The sequence below is a fragment of the Epinephelus lanceolatus genome, chromosome 14 (genome assembly GCF_041903045.1).
Source record: "Epinephelus lanceolatus isolate andai-2023 chromosome 14, ASM4190304v1, whole genome shotgun sequence".
NCBI lineage: Eukaryota > Metazoa > Chordata > Actinopteri > Perciformes > Serranidae > Epinephelus > Epinephelus lanceolatus.
This window is the reverse complement of record NC_135747.1, coordinates 7,770,514-7,794,650: the sequence shown is the minus strand read 5'-3', so window position 1 is coordinate 7,794,650 and position 24,137 is coordinate 7,770,514. Positions and strand designations below refer to the sequence as shown.

Genomic DNA, 24,137 nt, shown 5'->3' with positions numbered 1-24,137 from the left:
CAAACCACTTTCTTGGCTTACATAAATGACAGACTGTGTCCTAATAGACCAGAAGTCAGTTCAATGCACTGAGGCTCGATTGCCTACCCTGTCCTAGGCAGCTGGTATGTGCTGTCGGATTTGACCAATCACATTTAAGCAACCTGTAACCGAATACTTATGTCTCTTATTTGCTTCCATGTTTGCCACACTATGCCATCATCTATTCTGTAATCCTGTTCAACACCACTGCGTCATGACTAACAATATGGCTGATATACTATTCTGAAGTCAACACAAGCCGTCTGTACAAACCCACAAAGCATTAGGCTGTTTCAAAGCCACTGTGTGTGTGAAATGTGCTGTATCACTATACAGTTGTTTACTGTAGTCAACTTGTTTGGACTAGGTGAAGTTTTATCAAATATGTCTTTATGTACTCTTGACTGGCCCAGACGCTGGTTCAGACTACAGAACAGAAATATTACGTTGTATCTTGTAACGGAGCCCAAGTCAGGTCAGGTTGGGGAAGAAAAGTGTTTAATGAAGTCGAAATATTAATTTTACATTCCTCTAAAAATAAACACATGTATTATATTTTGGAATGGACAGCACATTATACAGTATATTATACTCAAGTGTGTTTTGCCAAGCACATAACAACAATCAGTCATGGTTACTAGCATGACTGTGTGTCCAAAAACAGACATTGAGAAGTCCAGCATGACTGGTGTAAAATAAAATGTAAAACCACTGAATTCTCAAAAGTGCACATTCAAAGACAGTCAATATGCTTCAAGCTGAAAAGACTGTCCTGCCTCCTATACATCATTTACAAGATTGCATTCTCTTGCCGTTTTGTAAACTGTCAGCTTCGTACTGGTAATTTCATCACAGTAAATGTCTGAGTGTAGCAGTTCTGCAAAACCCTCTTGAAACTGAGAGGTGTGACTGATTTCCTTTTTACTGGGTGGGAGTGCTGTGTATGATTAAAAGCTCACTCACTTGGGGTCATATTTCTTGAGAGAATTATTAAACTCCCGACTATTTAAAAAACAGGCTTGCTAGAAAGAAACCGACTGGTTTCTCTGAAAACAAGACTTGTACAAACAGTTACTTCTTTTACAAGAACACTGTGTAAGTAGACAACAACGGTAATCTGCACACCTGAAGACCAATGCTATCATTCAATCATGTAAAAAATAACCGTTAGCAGCAATATGAGCCATTTATCTTGTATATGCTAAGCTAAAAATGTGCAACAATCTGTCAACAACAAAGTGTTGAGTCAGCTTTTTTTCCCCAGGGTTGATCACTTACCGTACCGGACACCACCTGAGTTGCCTTGACTTGTCAAACTCCATTCACCTGGTTTACTATAAAACAAACGCCAACACAAATACTGTCCATACATTATGTCACTGCAAAAATCAGCCTGCTGTTTATTATATAATAATTATTTCAAAAAAGTACCTTCCTGCAGTTATCAAAATACACCATTATGTCAGTCCCTGTAAGTGAGTGAAATCCTGGATCATCTGAGTGTCCACACATGTTGTATCTATGGGTGTATGTTGTAGCTGCCTGTAGTCAGAGAGATGCATCTAAATAGGCCAAAAGACAGAATCCCACATCCTTTCCCTCCTCCTTTACAGCTATTTATAATGACCTACATGGTCTCTGGTTCTATCAGAACTGCTCTAATTCAGCACAATTTCAACAGGGTCAATGTCCTCCTGAGAGCAAATGAGCTAGTTCATTACAAAAATGAATGCTCTAACAAGATCTGACAGAACCTTTGAAACGCTTTAAATGCTGACAAAAGAAGAAAAAACGATAAGAGTTTAGGGCAAGGCTAATTTCAAACATACTCTGTAAAGTTGGTTTTGTTCTCCTTCCTCTGAGCCATGACTTGCAATTTTATCAAGCAAGAGCTTCTCTATGAAGCCCAAATGACAGGGCACATTTTATTTTACATTTAAAAACACATAACATACACTATAGTGTCACTCTTTCTTATGTTACTATATGAAGAATTTGAAATCCTCCAGTTTGCTGCAAACAAAACCTTATTTCATCAGAATTATTTGGCAGGCACTTAACCCGCAAAATGATCTTTTGTATATCAGCCCGTGTTATGTAGAATTCTGTAAAAGAAAACTTTGTTTTTCTTGCATGCCTCCACAGTGAACGGAGAATCTAAAAAAAGGCAAACATTCTTTACAACTTAATGTATTAGGGTTCCCATATTACAACAGAAAAACTGTTTCAAAACATTTGTTTACAAACTCTCTCACAACTTATGCAGTATAATCCAAGTCTCATATGCTCAGTACTTCCAAAACACATGCATTTTCACTAAAAAGTTAGGATTTCAAACATTTCAGTACAAAGTCTAACACATGGGCGAGTAGTGTGCCCGGGCTTGCATTTGAACCTGGTTCAAATGCACGCGCATGCTTAGGCGTGCTCAGGGTGCATTACTCATGGGTGAAAATGTGTTATATTGTAATGTTTTAGTGAAAACGCATGTTTTAAGGAAGAACTATATGCAACTGGATAAATGAGACTTGGATTATACTACATGAGTTGTGTGAGAGTTTGTAACAGGTATACGATATAGTTTTTCTGCTGTGAAATGTGGACCCTGATTACTTCAATTTAGACTTGCACCGATTTATCGGCAATGCTCGGAATCGGGCCGGTTTTCATGTGATCGGCCATGACCTGCGACCGGCCAGTCAGTCTTGCACATTTGCAACTCACGGCTTGGGCGATGAGAGGAAGTGAAACATGGGCGGCTTCTCACCTTAATCATTCACGCACACAAGAAAAGAGAGAAGGAGAAAGATGTTAATTGTCCGTGTTAAACTAAACTGTGGAGCTCTCACTGCTGCACTGTGCCGCTTGAAACTGACGAGGCGCGTGTCCGCGTGCCGAAAATGCGCGTGTCTGCGCGCTCACTGGCTGGCACGTCCTGAAGACCTGTGTGAATTTTCCACAAGAGATATTTTTACTTTTTTGTCTATTCAAGAAATTACCCACAAATGCTCTACACCAAGAATGATTATTTTATTTATCTATGTTTTTATTTATGCATGCCTTTTTTTACTTATTTATTTTAATACTGTACCTGAAGTTATATTTGAGCAAAAAGGAAAATGTTTCTTAACAGGTTAAGAAACATGTCACTATTTTTGTTTGTTTGTTTGAGATGATTATTGAAAAGCTGGTTGTATCTTGGTTAAAATGCTCTATTAAAGCAAAGATAGAAAATATTGCAATATCTTGTGTCCTGTAAAGTGGTTTGAAAAAAATGAAATCCGAATCCATCCAAACACTGAAAATCGGAAATCGGTATGGGCCCAAAAAATTGTAATCGGTGCAAGTCTACTTCAATTCATGAGGATCCCCTTTATTGGATTCCCCGTTCAACGTGGAGGCATGATGGAAAAACTGTTTTCTTTATGAATTCAATGTTAAATGGTGATTTTGTGGGTGAAGCATTTTTTTTAATTATATAAAAATTCTACACTTAGTAGTTTTAATTTAATAGTGTGTGTGACATATTGAGGTAACTGCAGAGGTCAGACCTATTGGCCTGGCCTCTGTCAACCTAATCCCTTTGTGTCTACTGACAATCTCTAAAGGCATCCTGTCTTCAAGTGCCACCAAAACTAAATGCCAGTCTGGTGTGACTCTGTCTCAATTCCCATGCCCTGAATGCCAGCCTTCAGCAACCAAAATGGACGGGTATTTTAATGACCATGAGCGCTGACAGTCTGGACAAAGACAGTACACAGAAATAACTGCCCAACAACTATTTCTGCCCAACTGACGGTTTGACTGCATTTAAAAAGAGGTGGGACCGTCAAGTGGATTCACACAGTTTGCCTGTTATCCAGTTGAAGGTTATGATGACTAAATGGAAAAGAAAAGCTTGTTTCCTCTTTGCAAAACCTTATAAACCTCCCAGATGTCTGGTAAAAGGGAGTGGCTGCTAACACGCTCAGTTCACACTATAGCCGCAGACATGAGTCAACTGAACACACGTCTTTTTCTCACAAGGAGCAGAAATGGATCAATTAAGCCTGTGTTTCCAAACCATTACAACTCCTGCAATTACTGACTCAACATATGCTGAAAGAGAAAACTACAAACCATGAAAAACTACTGTACAAAAATATAATAAGTAATAACAAAAACTGCATAAAAACAATGTTTATTCAGTCTGTGGGAAGTTATTAAACACACAACTAATGTCAACAGCCTATATTCAGACCTTTAATAGCGCTGAAGATTAGTGCAGCTCAATAGTACTATAAAGTTTTCTATTCATTTATTAGATTGAGATTGAAACAGTTAAATAAGAGATCAACTGGATCTTGGAGGCAAATACCAATGTTGACATTTCATGATGATATAAATCTAATAATTATTGTTTTTATGGTTTTTTTTTTAATTTTTACTTTCCTTGTTGGAAATCATCACTCAATCTAAGCACCAAAGTTCAATTTCAAGTTTCAAGATTTTAGAAATTGTATGTTAACAGCACAATCCCAACTCAAGGTCCATGTTTCAACTGTGTCACAGGGTCGTTATCAGTGGGTCGAGTTTGCTCAGTTTTCAGGGAGATGGGTCTGTTAACATCCAACTCAGAAGTTGTAGTGACACTAACATTGCATCAGTGATATGTTCATTCTTGGGAAAAACTAGTTTAAGAAAACAATTTAAAGTACACTTCGAGCTTTCTCTAAAACAATCTCCATCCAATGATGAAGACCGTTGAAAGAAACTAGTGAGGTGACCTTTATTTTCTCTTGTGATTGGGTTGTCATGAAACACCTTGAACAGCTGGTTACTCAAGGAAAAACTCCAGCCTGCCTCTACTCTCCCGGCCATGCAACTAAACCTCAGGCTGTACCACAAACACATGTAACAGCTGTAGAGCTCTCAGCACAGCAAAGAAACTGGTTAGCAACTGTGCAGGCTACGTCATGTCAGGAATAAAACAAATAGTATGCTTCAGTGATTTCTAAAAATAAAACAAGGGCGGTAGCAGGAACAGCAAAGAAATGCCATGAAACCATGAAAACCACATTACAGTGTCAGGGAAACTGTTTCTCCCATAGCTTAACATTTTCCTGAGATTCAAGCATGGAAGTACCAACAAAGTGTTTCATGCCCACAGTAATATTATTCCTAGTCAAGACAGTAAATTATGAAAACCAGAAAATCCTCAAGCATTCCTCTCAAGAAGCTGTGGGTCTTACTACAAAAAGACTGTGACGCACTGTAAATGACCTTCATTTGAGATATTTTGGTTGATGTTGCCCACATGTTTCCAATTGGTTACACACTGTGGGGCCCTCCTTGTTTTTCCTTGTGGGAGTAATAGGAAGCTTCTTGTAGCCTGACCATGGTGCTTCAGGCAGCAACAGTTTATGTTGCAACTCTCACTGCTACTAACGCATGATGGGAGTAAGCAATATCTCAAAGGAAATTACACAATGCAGCTGTGTGAGTTCGGTGAATAACAGGAGATCAGTTGCAGAGAGGAATTTCTGTGACATGTTTATTTCCAAAAGATGATTTATTTCTTCATGCTACATTCATCGTATCACACACTGTAAAACACATAGTGTTTACTCCTTGCCTCTGGGCAGCGACACCCAAGAAGGGGAGGGTTATGTGTCTACTACTGATAGGGTTATTAAAGGGAGACTGTAACAAGCTGTGACTTCAGGGATCCACCGATTTCACACATTAAGTTTATTTTTACCTGTCACAGAGAGTACTCCAGCTATTACTATATTTCAACAGAGACATATCTCTACAAAGTGGTAACCTCCAGGGCTGAAAAATGAAGCCAGGGCGGAAATGCCAAAAACTGCAGTTCCTTTAATGGCTGCTTGAGGCTGGCTCCATAAGCCAGTCAATCTCCATTGACCCCCATGTTAAAATGGCTAACTTAACAGCAGAAATAAACATGTTTAAAGCTTGGTACAAGAAACAGTTTTGGTATCTATAGTCAATTACCCCATTCATGACAACTGTGCGGGGGCTAAATTTCTATTTAGGACACCTGTTTACATTTTATTAAGGCTTAGAGTTGCACATAATTAAGGGTGGGCTGCTTTGAGTGCCAGGCTGTCTGCTGATAGTGTCCTCCGCTCTTCAGTATGATCCACCCCTCAACACTCCACAGCGCCACTATCTTGCCCAAACATGGTAACGTCTGTCTCCAAAAACCTAAAGATGGCGACAGCTGAAATGCCGATTTGGGGCCTCAAAATAGGTGACATCATGGTAGCTACGTCCATTATTTTTTTTACACCACTCTATATTTCCTACACCACTCCTCTTCATTCACCTCACATCTAGTTCACTACTCTGCTACTGTGCTCCAGGACGGTGAAAGGAGCAACTCCTCACATGACCTTGTGAGCTCTTATCATAGTCAAAGCTCTTTTCTGTTCAGGCCCCACAGTGATAGAATGAACACGTCAATAGAGTGCTCCAGGGATGATTTTTCCATTGGATTTTGGATTATTGCCAAAAATAAGATCTTTGGCAAACAAACATTTGTGATACTTACATGTTTTCTTCAGCATGATAATCTTGACTAATGAACACCATTTTCATGATTATTGAAGCCTTAATGCAATTGCCAGAAGTAAAAAGCTACGTTAGGCTATAAGCAGCTTACACTACTGTCACATGACCTAATGATGTCACCACCATAACAAGACTGTAAGTCCGTGTTCGGCACGGCTCGGCATTTTGACGTTATGTAGTTTAATTTAGCTACTCATTAGCAACCACCTTTTTTAAGACACACAGAAGCTTCAAAATTCATGAGTGGGTCATTTACTGACATATTTTATGTCTTAGAACAAAATGTAAGTCTCTTAAGCTTGTGTTAACCACGGACCTCATTTCAGGCATCTAACCAAATACCAATTCAAAAAACCCACTGACTTTGAGATGAGGGAACCATGAGCGGTAAAATGTTATCTCATTTCCAGGTTTTAGGATCAACTGCCAAGAGTATTTTTGACTGGTTACACGTAGGTCTAGAGGTTAATTTTTCTACTCTTCAGTTTACTGCACTGCATACCACCCATACCAAGCCATCCCGACCCAACAGCGTTGCTGTGGAACAACATTCTGAATTTGTTGAATACCAGCCCTTGGGCAGTAACTTCCACATCAGACACCAATTAAAAAAGCAGTCCTTTCAAATTGGCATAGTACACAGCCAGGCACTGTCAGTGTGTAATGGCGCCCAATGGCGTTGGGGGGAACATAGCCAGACAATAACGTAAAAGGCGAAAGGTCCGATTATGGCAGGCGGGAGGGGTGGTGAGGCCAGTGTTCATTTTTCGTATGAATGTAAAGCCATTTTATCTTTTTGCAAACCTAACCATTTGTGTATGTTGGCTAAACGTAACCAGATGCATTTGTTGTAGAAGGGAAAAAACGTCAATTCGCAGTGTTGTACCAGCATAGTGCATTTATTTTGAAAGAGAGTGTATGCAAACTGTACATTTCCTTTAAAAACAGAACTGTATCTTGAAAACACACAATGCATGTAACAGACAGAAGTTGACACAGTGTCCCTGAACATCAAAAACAGATGCCCCCAGGGTTCCTTGCAGGTCACATGTCAACATGGAAAGTCCCTGACCAAGTGGCGATATGTGATGAGGTCAGAGTGAAAATGTGCTGTGGAGACATTTGGCCCATTCTCCTTGTCTTCCCCCTGGTCATCCCGGTAATTAAGCAGCTCAATTTTGAGCCAAAACCCCCATTTAGCTTTGTTAACTTTGGTTAGCTCTGTTTCCACATGACTTTAAGGAGCACCAGACTAAAAGGAAAGGCCTCTTGTATTTCATTTTGTTTTCTTGAAAATTAATCAGCCAGTTAAAGGTTAAAGGGTGTTAGGATATCGAAATCAAAATTGACTGAAACTGACATCCCCAGTTTGAATTCAACTACTGAAGTCACAAAAGTAACCAAATGCACATTATGTAATGTAATTAACTAAAAGAGAGAATTGGTATCATCATGTGTGTATGCTGTCAGTCACAGGTGATGTATTTCTGTCCTATGGCACGTAATTATAGACATTTAAGAGTAGGGTTTCTGCGATTCTTGAAAAAAAAAAGTCTTAAAAGGCACTGAATTCATTAATCTAAAAATAAGGCCTTAATTGGTATCAGAATGTCTTAAATTTATTATGTTCCAGGAGTCTTTAAAAAGCTTAGACATAGGAAGTAGGATTTTATAAATAGTTTCTTTTGTTTCATTGTAAAATTTCAAAATATTTGGTAACATCTTTGTTTCTTAAGTACCTGACCAAATGCCTCTTGCATTAACGTCACACAGATCAGGACAGCAGAACAAATAACAGTCACAATGTCATGTTTTTTTCTTCAATAAGTTGTGAAATTGGTGAATTTCATTCAGTGGCATTTAAAAAAAGTCTTAAATCTAACTTGCCTTCAGCTGTTGGAACTGTGTAAGAAAATAAATAATTCTCAAACTCTTTACTTGACTCAATCTGGCAATGTCAATATTACTGTAAAACGTGTTGCCTTGCAATAAGGAGTGGTATCATAGTGCCTGCACTGGATCTAAATTGTTGCTTCTCAAATGCACCCCCCAAGCTGAGAAGGTGAAATGAGGAGGAACTTATATTACAGACAAAAAAAACAAAACAAAACAATGTAATACAAACAAATCCAATACTACATAGCAGCAAGGTAAATGCAGCCAATTTGAAAGAGATCTGAACTCTTTAATTCAAACTAAAGAAATAATGTTTACACCAGCATGAATAAATTCATCATTTGAGAGTGTCCAGTCCTCAAACTTTAATATTTTGAGGACTAATACGCAGAAAATAAACGAACAATAATATTTCATGATCTATTTGTAGTGTTTGACCAGTTGTCTTGCTTTGGTCCTACTTGCCTGTAGCATCATTACTGCTTGGTCAATCTGCTTTGCCATCAAACGCCTGTTAACCCAGAAATTAACATATGACTTGGGTGATCAGATCATAAGTCGACAGCTGCGAGTAGAGGTGTGAGTGCACCCAATGTATCCTTAATGCATCTTGAGGTCAGATCGCTTTGGAGCATATTTATAGGTGGTCTATTATATGGCCACATTTTTTCAGCAGTGTCAACACTCATTTGTCCCGGGCCACATTAATGGATGGCCTCACATCTATGCTTATCTGACCCCTGCTGGATATTAACTCACTGTTGCTGTTTCACAGGTGAGACTGAGTCTGCACTGTTAGCACGCCAGCGTACACCTATGGGGCGGGGAGTAGTCAGAGTCTGCACACCACCTTAAAGTTAATGTACCCCTTAAATTCAGCAGCTAGAGCGACATTTACATCATCATGACCACATGGCTCATACAAACACAAACCAGTCAAGGGTGTCTGATAAGATAGAGAAATGATGAATGTCATTCAGGCTTACATAATATAATATTGCGAACATCACTGTCATGCAGGCAATTATTTGTCAACTAGCAGAAACTACCATGGCTTTTGCCCTGTTGGCCGACATTGTTGTTTAATCAGCTGATAATTATGTAGTTGCTGCTCCCGACTGACAGATTACACTCCATTTTAACACCTTTCCAGGCCCTCACTGTTACACGTTAAGTGGTTCACCGGCACACTGAAATGGAGCAGAACCACTCAGCGCTGATGGACCGTCCCTGGAGCCACTCTCCTATCGGTGGGTCAGTTAAACTTCAGTTAAGACTTTTCCCAGTTAATTCATGAAAGAACAAGGACAACGCATTTGGTGTTGCAAACAGAAATGATGTACATGTTTATTTGAATATAGAGCAAAGTGTAAGATTAATCACAAGCAGTCACTTGTGACACATGAGGAGACACATTCTGTCCCAGTTGGGAACAAGCTGTCCACATGTGATCGGTCCCCCAAGACGCATGTTATTATCAGACCTAAACAGGACCAAAGTGCACACCCACCCTCAGCGTACCTGATTTGATCAATTGTAATACCTGCACTCAATCTCTGCCGAGCCCCACCCCCCACTGTTCCTGAAATTTTGGAAGAAACACAGCCATGGTGAATAAACAGGAAAGAGTTTGTGATAACAATCTGCACGGGCTGTGTATGTGATGATGTCATCAAGAGGAAGCCAACACATACAGAGCCTCCACTTCCTTTTAAGGAGACTTGAGTCAGACAAGCTGAGCCAAACTGAAGTTGGCAGTTTGTGTATATACACTTAGAAAATACACAAGTAATTGTTTGGAGCATTAATGATTGTTGAAGTACTTGATGGTATAATGGGTGTTCACTGGGAAATGTCACTCTGCTCCAGACACATTCTGGGTGGTGCAGCTGTTTGATTCACCTAAATGCAAGTGTAGAAGGCTCAGAATGCCTTGTTTAGAAGTGAAGCACACCTTAATAAAATCGACTGCTTAGATTGGTCAGGGATACAGTTACAAAACTCTATTTATTCAATGGTAATTTTAACTGTTGTGTAAATATGTTGCTTGTCCCCAACATTAAAGATTAACTTGCATGGCTGCATGCTGTGGCTGCACGAGTGACTGTGGCTTTCTGCCGTGTTCCCTAAATGACTGTAAGAAAGAAAAGGGGATTGTGTGGTGGGCTTCCCCTTCATCACCATCAAGCCCCAGACTAATCCTCTCTAAACACTCAATTCTCCTCAACACTTCACTGAGCTTCTGACAACCACCCAGCACCAGCCTGGTGACTTAATCCCCAGTTTAGACTGTCTTCTCAAACTCACGCACACAAAACAGATTATCAGCAGACCTGAAGAGTTGTAGCTGTGGACTGAGCAACACTGATGTGGGATTATGGGTTTGCTAGAAATAACTGGAACTAAACACAAAAGAAATCCTATAAATCAGCTGATTTTGTGGAAGTTACATTTGTATAAAACAGCATTTAAGTGGGCCAAATCCTGAACCACTAAACTAAACCACACAGATTTGTCCCATTTCACTTCTGATATTTTATAAATGACACCCTCTTATCTCATCTTCTACTATCTCTGGAGCAAATTCTGATAACACAAGATCTGTGAATGATAATATCACCGTCGCTGTCACTTTAAAAAAAACCTAAAAACCTAGTTGGCATAATTAGTGAGCAAAACTGAACAGGACCTAATACACAGTGCAAGACAGGTGATGAGCCTACCTGCTGTCATTATGCTTAACAAATGGTACACAAATGATCCTATGCCACAAACCCAAAAGCAAAATACAGCTGGCCTCTTGTAGTGTACATCCAACTTACTAATGGGGTAAATTATAAACTAATACAAAAATGACAATAACCAGCATAAATAAACCACCATGTTTTGAATAGACACATTAAACACTGAAAAAAAGTGACATTTGTGTTTTGGAAAATAAAACAGCAAACTTAACTTAACAGCACAAGGCATGATGGGAAATGGGGATGTCATCACAGAAATAATATGAGAGAAACTTCCTCTAGTCGCTAGGCTAATTTACACCATGTAAAACGCCATAGGCTTGTGCTAATAACATTGGCCATTGGACATTATTTGTGGGCTTTGGAGGTCTAACTGCAGAGTGACACAGACACAGCACTGTACAAGTATATTTTATATTAAGGGGACGTCCTCAGGTTGGCATGATGCGAACAGTAATAAGCCTAACAGTCGGGGAGAACAATAGTTTAACGCACACAGGACATGTACAGTATGTCACATAAGTGAGTACACTCCTCCCATTTTTGGAAATATTTCATTATATCTTTTCATGGGACAACACTATAGAAATGACACTTTGATATAACTTAAAGTAGTCAGTGTACAGCTTGTATAGTAGTATAGATTTACCTTCCTCTGAAAATTACTCAAAACACAGCCATCAACATGTAAACAGCTGGCAACATAAGTGAGTACACCCCACAGTGAACATGTCCAAATTGTGCCTAAAGTGTCAATATTTTGTGTGCCAGTCATTATTATCTAGCACTGCCTTAACCCTTTTGGGCATGGAATTCACCAGAGCTCACAGGTTGCTTCAGGAATCCTCTCCCACTCCTCCATGATGACATCATGGAGCAAATGGATGTGAAGACACCTTGCGCTCCTCCACCTTCAGCTTGAGGATGGCCCACAGGTGCACAGGTGAGTTTAGGGCTGGATACATACTTGGCCAGTCCATCACCTTCACCTTCAGCTTCCTCAGCAAGGCAGCTGTCATCTACTAGGTGTGTTTTGGGTCATTATCATGTTGGAAAACTTGCAGCCCAGTTTCTGAAGAGGGGCGATCATGCTCTGCTAGTAGATGACAGCTGCCTTGCTGAGGAAGCTGAAGGTGAAGGTGATGGACTGGCCAAGTATGTATCCAGCCCTAAACTCACCTGTGCACCTGTGGGCCATCCTCAACCTTAAGGTGGAGGAGCGCAAGGTGTCTTCACATCCATCTGCTCCATGATGTCATCATGATGTCTCACTTATGTGAGATACTGTATGAAATAGAGAAAGCAACTAAACTGGAACTCCTGAATACTGCGAAAGCTGTCACATTAACTAGGGATCAATGGACATCAGTGAGTGATCAAAATTATATCAGATCAACTGCACTTTCTCACTGTGGAACAGTGTAATCCTTTAAAAAAAATGAACAACAACAAGAAAACACTGTATTTAACATAAGCACTTTGAAGTTGTCTTGTACCTCTAAGTCATGGTTTAAAGACCACACTGTTGTACGAGTGTAGCACTTTATTTGAAAAGTTAAGTTTACCTCACCTTGTAAATATGGACTCCAAAACTGTATGGAAATGCAGAATAATAGAATTTTATATGCAGTTAAATGTAATTAATCATGATTAACTTTTGAAATTCTGTGATTAATCGCTATTAAAAAAGAATCATTTCACAGCCCTCATTTAAACTGATCAAAACACAGGCTAAAAAAACGCAAAAAACACTTACACCCACAGCAATCAATATGTAAGAAGAGACACTGCTGTGACAGGAAAAGGACAGTAAAAGGCCCTTTGCTCTAGTGCCACGATAGAACAAACAAAAAGTTTTAACAGCACTATTGGCAAGGACCCAAGAATATCAAAAGCTACAGTAGGTACATATTATGCACGTCAGAAGACAATACATGAAATACCCTTTGTAATGTTAAACTAAGTACAGTGATTTTAAAACATAATCAGTTATTGTTTTTGAATTGCAGTTAGGAGCAGTTAACTGAATGGTTAGACAGAAGACCAGCTTTAATGTCCACCGTCAATGTTCTCCAGCTCTGATGCTAAACTTAGAAAATTAAACAGTAACATATTTTTCACACTGTTGTCAAATACCTGTATATTATTTTTCTGATTAATATAGTGATACCGTGAACCAAAAAGTCTTCAAAGCCCAAACAGGTTTAACAGCTGCACAATTACATCAGGTTTAATACACTGTTGTCCAGGTGTGTGGCATTTTGTTGTTAAGGAGAGTGCACAGTGCACAGGTGGGAGGAGGGGCACACACAGGTGGGTGTGCGAAACAAGAAGTTGGTATTCTGGTGGAAAAAGGGTCTTAACAGAACAGACATCTCAGAACCATTTCAGATTCTGAAGCAGCATCACTGTGCTGCCACTTATCAACAAGAAAAAAAAACTAAATACTTGGAGCAAATGCAAAGCAATAACTAAATACTGCTTGTAATGTAATTAAACTATTTTAATGAATCACTCTCCAGCCAGTGCATGTGTTTAAACTGGTATCAAAAATTAATGTTCAATGTGTTAAAGCAGGGATGCCAGTAAAACAGTCTGCTTTGACTCTATAAATCAATACAAGTGATTCTTAGTATCTGCTGTCCACAGCTTCTTAATACTGTATGAAGAGCTTCATTAAATCCCTGCAGCCATCTGAAGGCAGCATGACACATAAGCTGATTAATCTACAGCCTCTGAGAAGTGCTGCACCAGAGCGCACTGCCATTACACAGTCTTTTTTTTTTTAAAAAAGATATTTTTTTGGCCATTTTGCCTTTATTGGACAGGACAGGTAAGCGTGAAGGGGGAGAGAGAGAGGGGGGATAACATGCAGCAAAGGGCCACAGGCTGGATTCAAACCCGGGCCGCTGCGGCAACAGCCTCGTACATGGGGCGCCTGCTCTACCACTAAGCCACTGACGCCTCACACACAATCTTTATCAAACTATGTGCTAATGACACCACACTGCTACAGAAAAACCACACACACTTCTACATACATCCAGTCCTGTGTGTCACTGCCCCCTTTCCATTTATTTATAACAAAAGTGGTGTTTCATGTTTCTTCCTTGTTATGGGTAACACTGTCAACGCTACTGTGTCACATTTTACAACATGATGTGACAGTAGAATTACAACTCAAATAGCATCAGATTGAAGCTGTCAAAAAGAAAAACACACCATCTGCCTCTGGCAGCAGATATGTGGTGTTGCGTGTTTATGTTGTGCCACTGCGTTCCAGAGCAACAAGATGTGACTGGCAAGAGTGTATTTATTAATCACCACACCATTAGGGATGCCACAGTGAAACATTAAAATCGTTTAACTGGCAAAACACAAGTTGACTTTTATTATCAAGTGGTTGATGGAAATGCAATGTGTTTGGCAGTAAGAATAGCACTACTGCTATCATTCATCGAAAATGCTTCTACAAAATGAGACAGCAGTCATTTTCTGCATATGTTGACAGTGACTAGTTTGAATCTCAAATCTCAAACCCTGTTTTAACTTTCCAACACATGGGAGACATTTAGCAACATAACTCTTTAACTACTAGTCAATATTTATCAAATGCTACTGTCAAGTTAAATTTAACAGCATTCACAGGCAGGGCAATGTGCTCAAGAACAACCTTAGCTACATTTACACTTTGACACACAAAGCTTGGTATGATCTTTGGGTGTACTTCAAATTGAGAGTGGAGCTTTCAAGAAAGTGAGAGTTCACGTCAGGCTGAATTCTAGGACTGTTATCGTTACTGTGATAACCAATATCTGACATCAACAGAGGAGAAAAGCTGTGGCACACCGTGCTTAAAAGGTAACTACATCTAACTACAAATGGTGATGGCTGAAAGACAATTTTCTAGTAGACAAAACTCCTATAAACAGAGCCCGTAATATCATTATTATCTAATTATTAAGGAGTTACACAAGTATGTATTTTACATGTATGTTTCTGCTATTTTTTAGTGGGAACTTATCATGTACCTACTTATCTGTTCTCCACTGAGTCATTGTCAGCTGGCCACCTAGCAACAATCATTTTCAGTGATATCACTGTCCTGCAGTAATTATAACTTGCACACTAAGCTTCTGTTAGATGCAGTGTGTTAGAAGTGGTTTATGGTCCTAAGTGTTAATATTAGTTAAACTGCTGAATTAGTTGCTGTTTAGTGGATTTACTGTGCAATCACAGCTCAACTGTTTGTACAGTTGTAAGCCTCATAACTAACCACACCCAGAAGGACAGGGATTAAAAATGTCTTACAGAGATCTATTGTACAGTTGGTAACATAAAGACAATTTTACCTTATTGTTAAAATATAATTTGACTGCTTGAGGATTGTGGATCAACTTCCCACTAAAGCAAAAACGTTTAACCAAAGGAGGTCTGTTACATGTCAAGAACTGGAAATATATGTGGGTCTATCTAATACATTGTATTACAGACACTTCTACTTTAAACCCCCAAAGCAACCAGAACCTCACACATGTAGCTCTGATGGACTAATAAACAGAAGTACATAAACAATCTAAAATCCCTAACAGAGAGTTGTAGCCATGGTGTGTGGGGATTTGATTAATCCTTTTTCCCAAATTGTCCTCTTGTCCTCATAGCTTTGTGATGAACTGGTTGGTAAATCGCCAAAACCAAAAGCTGCAGTTGGCACCTGCTCATCAGAGTGAATACTACAGCTGACTGGTTCAACAAACATGATTTTTACTCAAACCAAAAGACAAAAAACAAGCAATGAAAATGGCTGCCTGTTAGAGGAGTATGCTCTTAGGAACTTTTCTTGCTAATTTTAAAAACTCAAAGCTCAATTAAAAAAAATAAAGCTGTTGTGGGCAACTGGATGTTAAGTTAGATAAGTATTTTAGATATATCACTGAATTTGGACTTGCAGATCTTTAACAGTGGGTTCTCTTCAATCCGGGCACAAGTTGAGCCTGAATTTTCCTGTTTTTACTTTAACACTTCAACTGTTGGTGTTAAACTCCTGGTGGTTGTCTGCAGATGTATTTTATTCATAGAGGCAACAAGACAAAGAGCCTACAGACACATAACTGCACTGTGCCGAAGCTCAGCTCTGTGTAGCTGTACTTAGGCACTGCAATGCTGTGAGCTAAATGCTAATGTCAGCTAACATCGTTTTACGCCAGGCTTGGCTCCTTTCAAAGACTCCTTGCGAAGCACTCCTCCAGGTTTTTTTCGGGCCTAATTGTATTGCGGCGTTTTGTACAGCGGCGACCAGATCTTTGCTCTCAAACCACAAAAAAATGTGATGTCACAACAGTCTCCTTCAGTACATTATTCTATGCTTTCTTTTGATTTCTACATTGGCTAGTCGACCCGTAACCCGCGGGACCCACAAATGGACCTGCGGGTCGGGCAGCAGTGATCGTCTGTTAAATCGGTCTGTAAATGATATTTTGACATTATTATTATAATCTATTAATCTATAATCTATTACTGTCATGGCATCCGAAGGTACTGATGCGTTGAGCAGGTGACAGTCCGCGGTCGTTTTCAAAACACACTTCTGTCACGCACTCCAAAAGAAAGTTGTTGAAACTTTAAACAATAACTTATTGTACAAAACGGGGGAAACAAACGTTGACAAAAACGGTTCCATAATTCATATTAAATTCCAAAGATAACGAAAAAACAGCTACAAGTAGTGATAAAGTGGTAAAACTTGGCATTGATCCACAGCCTCAGACGGATGCGCTCAAGCGTGCTGTGCACACAAGCTCAGTTGGTAGACTATACTATATTTTCACATTTTTAACAATGCAAAGTTTTTATTTTTATTGATAACCTACATTTACCAAGAACAAAAAGCCTACATTTAGCACCAAAAAAATTTAAAAAAAAAAGAAAAATAAGTAAATAAAAAAACGAATATCAAATACCAAATTTTCATAACGAATACCTACCCATAGAAACAACTATTTGAATATCCGAACATTTGGGTACAGCCCTAGTAAAGAGTATGCCAAACCAACACAAAAATTAATTGTGCTATGAGGCCATAACAAAGTCCTTTCATTGGGCCACCTTTGCATTTTTACACAGAGCCAAACAATGGCGGTATCACGCCATTCCAGTGTGTGATTTCAGACAGCATGCCAGCATCACCAAACCAAAAGAGGCCTGTCGGGCTTGACATGTAACACAACACTGCCAGGCTCTAGTATGACATATAACCTATGCATCAGCAGCACTTTATAACCAATAACAATGGCATTAACACGGCAATAACAATCAGTTAGTGTCTCTTTTATATGGTGGCTGATCTCATCCTCTGCTCGGAGGGTAAGGAGCTCCCAGACCACTGTTTTCACAGTTTGTGGGTATTTTTGGCGGGACTGGAGCCTATCCCAGCTGACATTGGGCGAGAGGCGGGGTACACCCTGGAGAGGTCGCCAGACTATTGCAGAGCTGACATGTAGCGGTTGGCAAATCAGAAGCCTGAAAATAAGCTATTACCGGAAGGCTACCTGGAGAAGTGACCTCTGTTGCAGATTCTGATGCCTCTGGTCATCAGTGTACCCGAGGACTAACTGAGTTTAATGTGTAAACACGTTAAAAGTCATGTTAGCAAGGTTAGAGCTAGCACTGTTTTAGTCATGAAATGTCCCCTCATTTGTGACACCTTACAAAGGAGATAATGGTGCACACTCAGGCATCACAAGCTACCGAAAACAGAGTTTCTGAAGATCCCACACGAGGAGTTTTTTTAAAAAGTCTGTTTTCAGTGACCAGTTTGCATGAAGACGAAAGGCCACAAGGCATTTAAAAAAGCTCAGTTTAAAAATACCAGTGTGCGTGTGGACTAGACCTTAGTCATTAGATGAAAGGTTAAGGGGTCACCCAAGTGGTTACAGTTCATCCTGAGAGGAACATCAATTGATGTACCACATTTAGTTCGTCAAGTTAAGTCAATTTGTCCAATAGTTGTTGAGACATTTCACAAAAAAGCACAAATGTCTACCTCATAGTGACAGCCTTCTGTAAAAAAAGGTTGTGAATCTTGTGTACATTAATTATAACACAAATATTCATGAATATTCTGTAATTCTGAGTCATATCACTGAAATTTAAAGACAGCCAACGCCCTGCCCAACCTCGTCAATTACAAACCATTTAAGAGTAGTGAAACCTCACGCTCCAAATTAATGTTTACAACTGTTTTCAAATTGTTTGACATGGGTAGGGAACCAACTCCCTCAAGTACAGAATTACTAATGCGCTGGTATTCGGTGCTGACATTCTTCCCTGCTGTGTGGTCTTCTCCCTCTTGGTCCACACTAAGTTTACAGTATTGACAGTTTCTCTGAAGCCTGTGATACTAAGGGGAGTACAGAGATGGACAGCAACATGATACTGATGGACCACTTCCACAAAAACAGCAGCTTAGACTACCAGTGTCTCCAACCTTCTGCTTCATACAGACAAATGTTCTGCAACAAACAATTCCAAACAGCAACTTGCTGTTTTCATGTTTCCATGTTGGTGGGATGGCCAGTTGGTGAGCCACATCCCTCCTCATCCATCCCCATCCCCCACCAACAGACCCAATCTAAAACTGGGGTGCAGCGACAGCTGATCTTTCAGGAGCGTCTATTTTTAAAACCCTTTTGCAGAGCGGGCCAACTCATCAGGGCTGACATACCATCCTGTCAGAGGACTGCCAGTGAGGGACTTGACCCCTCTGCTACTTAAAGGCACAGACTTTCTCTTTGCTGCACAGATGTGGCAGAAAACTGGCCATGGTTAATGTTTTATTGTTGTTGTGCCTCACTACCACAAGAAAAAAGAGAATCACCTGTTTGGATATTGTGTTATCTGCTGCTGCTGACTAACCAGGCATGAGCTCTGTCAAACTCCTCATCTCCTCAAACCTTAGTCAGGTTACATTCCTGCTACTGCACATACAACAAGCAACCATTGCTTGCCACAGGAATGTGCAACCTCAGATACACTCCTGCAGTGTAAATAGTCAGCTAAGCAGTTAAGAGAAGATAACATTCAAACAGCAAAACTTTGTAGGCTTTGGCGCAAGCCATTCACAGCTAAAATATGATGACAATAGAGTGTATGTATGCCAGTTTAGAGTGACATGCAAATTTGCTGAAACATCCGGGTTGGGTTAACTCATACCCGACTTCCTCCCAACTGTAGAAAGTCTGTCAAAGCTGCCCAGAATCAGGGAGATGGCTATGATGGCGGTGTCAGAGAAACTTAAAATTTTGCTGGGTAACAGGCAGCAGGATCCACATTTATTAACTTTTAAATGCATTTTCACGGGAAAGAAATGGGACATCTTGTGTTCTTTGTTCAGTATTTCACAAATATGAATGATTACATCCTCAAAGAAAGACACACAATATTGATTTATAACAGCAACTGAGGACTTTGCTTTGATTTCTGTACATGGTTGGCATTTAGCTTTGATATTAAACCCAAATATTGATTTTCTGCCTGTGTTTTACACCTCAAGGGCACATGTGTAGACAAAAGAGTGCAGGGTATCACACTTCAAATAGGATGACTTAAGTCCTGAGGACACGCTAGGCATTTTTCTTACAACAAAACATTCATTTATCCTACACTAGACTCATCATAATAAAGAGATTAGAAACCTTGAAAGAGTGTAAACCTGTCACAACATGACTTCAGCACCTGTTAGAAACAACTGCCTGTAACTGCTGCCAACTTCAGTCTTGCATTATTGAGGGGTGGCCTAACAGTTCCTGCAGGTTAGCACATGAAAGGCTTATTCCGTACAGTATAGTAAACCATTCTAATCAGCTGCAGGAGCAAAGATAGACCTTTCTACACTGATTACCATAACCAGAAGTTACTGTCTAAGTGCAAAAATTACATCACAGTAATGCTTTGACAACTCTGCCATATTGTTTGCTTAACCGAGACAACAGTTTACCAATAAATCAGCCAATACAGGCCCTGTCTTTAATATAGTGTATCATCCAGTTGAGTCATCACACTGGAGATAAACATCCCTGCAGCTATTAAAACTGACAGTTAAATGTTATTTCTTTCTGGCACAGTTCATTATTTATCAGTTAAACTGTTGGTTATGTTTATATTTCTTGGATACTCCATTACTTTAAGCACCATACAGGTGTTTTTGAATACACTTGGTTGTCTGACACCATATTTTTAATATGCGTAAGTTTTGTTATTGTCCCATGGACATGCACATGTGCACAGGCAACTGTGTCTTCTTCACCGCGTGAATTAAATGCTTTTCTACATGCAAACTCTCAGGTCTTGGATTGAATGGACCAACCAATTAAGAGTTTCAAAAACACACCCTACTTGCAATTATGTTACTAGGCAACTTAATTTAACCTACTGTATCAAGCATGATACAAGTCTCTACAAGTTAATTTCATAGGTTTCAGTACTGACGTAAAAGGAACCACTGGCTGAACAGTAAAAAGGAAAACAATTTAAAAGTTTGGTGTATACTTTTGAAAATGGACAGCAATTGTGGCAATGTAATAGGGGAGACTGGGGACGGCTGCAACACAGCATGGTTGCAATAGCTCTTGTTTCTCCAATCAGAAACATACTACAATGATGATACTCACAATGCACAGGCTGAGTTAGACCCTGCCCCACCCCCAGGCAGAAATCACATGAAGGTATGAAAATATTTTTTTTCTGGAATGTTCTGTTGACTTTTAAGTGACATGGTTAGCATGTGTCCAGGTTAGTGTGTCTTGCTAGCAAATGAGGTTCTGTCACGGCTGATAAGCAGCCATAATTAAACAGACCACAACACTATTTTCCAAAACGCACAAGCCATTTTGATTACATAAAAGGACAGTTCACCCAAATATATAAAATTGTCAACTGTTGTCGGCTACATTGACATATTTATTACAAAAATAAAAATAAGTTTACATTAAAATGTATAGCCTACATTTAGGCACAAGTCATTGTGAGTTACATAATTACTGGAGTTAGCGCACACTGAACACTGAATAAATCCTCCAAAAGCAGAAATTGTATTCTGTTTGTTTTCAGTTTGCCAAGAGTGAGGATATCATCACATCATTGTACAGCAATGCATATTTTCAGTCTACAATGCTTACTGAGAAAAAAAGCAACATTTATTTGGTAAATTTGGTAATTTAATGTATTTTTAACATGTTGCAACCATTCCTGTGCCATCTGACCCCAACTTTATCATATCTGATCATGTTTAAATGGTATGAGTAATTAGTAGGGATTCACGACATTGGATTTTTTGCTGATATCCCATATGCCAATAGGCCTATAACAACTCATTTGGCCAATAACCAATACCGATAGATCCATATATTATGGAAAATTATGCAACTTTCTTCCCAGAATCCTCTGACTGAATATACCTCTTTATCTGTGCACTTGCACCCTGGTGTATTTATTTATATTTTTATATGTATTTTAATTTATTTAGGCCTACTTATGTAATAGCCTTGGTCAACGGCCTCTCATCATCACTTACAAGCATGCCATCTTTCCTGCTTCATTGCTCTGGTGGTAATTAACGCAGTAGGAAGACACTGTGAAAGGGTTACATAGATTTATTTTATCGCCTATTTATCTGTTTTCTTTTTTGTAATTTATATTCTTTATACATTCATGTATATCTTTCGGATATGTTGTTTTGTTACCTGTGCGGTATCTTTTCCTAATGTTTTGTAGGCTACATGTTGACTTTGTCAATTAGAAAGAAAATTGGCGTGTTGGTTGCAACCGTCCCCAGTCTCCCCTATGCTACCTTTAAAAGTCTCCAAAAGTATGGATACTTAAAGGCAGAGAGAGTTTACAGTTTAATTTGGTAGAGTGATGGGCTATTTTTGTCTGCGGAGACACTGTGTCAATAGTATTGGGTCGTCTTTTTCATTAGGAGGTACATTTTTTGGATAAATCATGATTTGGGACAAGAAAGATGAAAAACCTGGGGTCACAACAGCCCATCAGCAACTGTCCCCATAAACAAAATCACCGGGACTGACCGTGAGGAAACACATCTCTCAGTATGTAGGTTTTGGTGTCATATCTTACATGGGCGTTAAGATGCGGGTCTATACGGGGCTGAGGAGGAAGACTAGTCCATTAAGTGTTACGTCACTAATTCCAGAACTGACAGCAAGGATTTATTCAACGTTTGACAAATTCCCCACTCACCTCTCTTGCTATGAGATTTAGGGCATCGTCCTCTGCCGTCGACCTCTCCTTCTTGGTAGATCTTTTCCGTCCTGTGCCCTGAGTCCCCATGTTTTCTCAAATCCACTCACTGACTGTTTGTAAAGTCACACTTGTGGTCCAAAAGCGCACCGAATAATCCAAACAGAGCTGTAGATAACTAAGTTAGTGGCTCTCATGTGAGAGCTAAAATATCAAGTTAAAGGCGCGCAGATAAAACAAACCGTGGCTGGTGGCGTTCACAGCATGGGTCATCGTAATACATCCGTTTTAACACTTCTTCCTGTGTTTTTGGAACAACGCACAAACTCGCGACGGAGTCAAACTGTGTCGGTGAGTGGCAGCATCTGCCCCACGTGCGCCTCTGATGCGTTTACGAGCACATTCAGTCGGAACTGTTCACTGAAGCTTCCCACTGTGCTTTTAAACACTGTCTCTACCAGTATGTCGCTCTATGAAAATAAAACAAACACAGACAATACAAATACACTTAAAATATAGCTAAACTATCATAATTACAATGCGTTCGAATAGTCTCGTGTTTATCTAGCAGCACTGGGACTCCACCACCTGACGGATTCACAGCAACGAACTCGAACCTGTCACACTCAAACTTCAAAGACTGTACTCAGTCAAGCTGCCTTCAGGTAATGTCGGAAAAATGAGCAACAATAGAAACGCTGGTTATTTTGGCAGTTAACCACACAAGTAAAGCTGAAATGTCATGTGGTATAGCTACCCTAATGACCTTAATCAGTACTACTAATACTAATAGGCAATTGAATTACTGATTATACTTTCTCCATAATTCATCTTATATCACTTTTCTTGCATAACTATGATATCCCTGACATCTTTTGGCAATTAAATGAATTAATACTACAGAGGACAATGGGTTTGTGTACTGTTCATGCTTAGGTGATTCGTGTTCAGGGGTAGGGGGGGTGGATGGGCTGTAGAAAATGTCTACCTTTACATGATCAAAAATCTGAGATGAGGTGTATTCAAAGCCAGAGCTTCAAAACAACAAGCTTCATTTCTAAATATTTGTTTTTTTCTAGTCTTAAAATGTTCAGGGATAGTTTAGATTTTTGGCGTGGTTGTATGGGGTACTTATCCACAGATAGTTTATTACATACAGGACATGTTAGTCGTCTGACCTCCAGTTTGGAGAAGCAGGCTGATGGAAGCCAAGCAATCTACTGTTGGGAGGGGGTAAGAAACAACATGTATTTTAGCCAGCTAAAAAAAAGTCCCAACTAAAAATAATAATATAAGTTCAAGTTTACGCTATATTTAGAGTATTTTCACTGCTTTACCTCAATGTTAGACATTAATTTCCAATGGGAAAGTGAAGCTGTATATTGCTCTTTTAAGAGCCAGACTCCATTGAGAAAAACAGGGATTTAACATTGCTGAACACAGCAGCTGCTGGTCTGCGACTGCCTCAGTCACTTAGTCTTTTTGTGTTATTTTGGGTGACTCTGATGTTTAAAAAAGTTTGTTCGGATTCACCAAAGTCACAAAATAACACAAACTGATTAAAGGAGTGGTAGATCAGCAGCTCCTGTTAAATTTGTCTTTTTCTCAATGGAGTCTGGTGGCTTTGATTAGAGCATAGATGGG

At 39.5% G+C, this 24,137-nt stretch overlaps 1 protein-coding gene across 18 annotated transcripts in view; it reads right to left on the bottom strand.

Moving 5' to 3' along the window:
- lrrfip1a (leucine rich repeat (in FLII) interacting protein 1a) overlaps positions 1 to 23,113 on the bottom strand; it is a 68,569-nt gene extending 45,456 nt beyond the window's left edge. For 11 of the 18 annotated variants that reach the window (XM_078174287.1, XM_078174291.1, XM_078174297.1 and 8 more), the window contains exon 1: positions 22,494 to 23,110. In XM_078174287.1, coding sequence (XP_078030413.1) covers positions 22,494 to 22,583 — 90 coding nt within the window. In that variant the 5' untranslated portion in view covers positions 22,584 to 23,110. Of the gene's footprint in view, positions 1 to 22,493 lie in introns of all 18 variants that reach the window. The other 7 variants (XM_078174300.1, XM_078174303.1, XM_078174301.1 and 4 more) reach the window with 5 other exon arrangements.
- Positions 23,114 to 24,137: the final 1,024 nt, after the last annotated feature.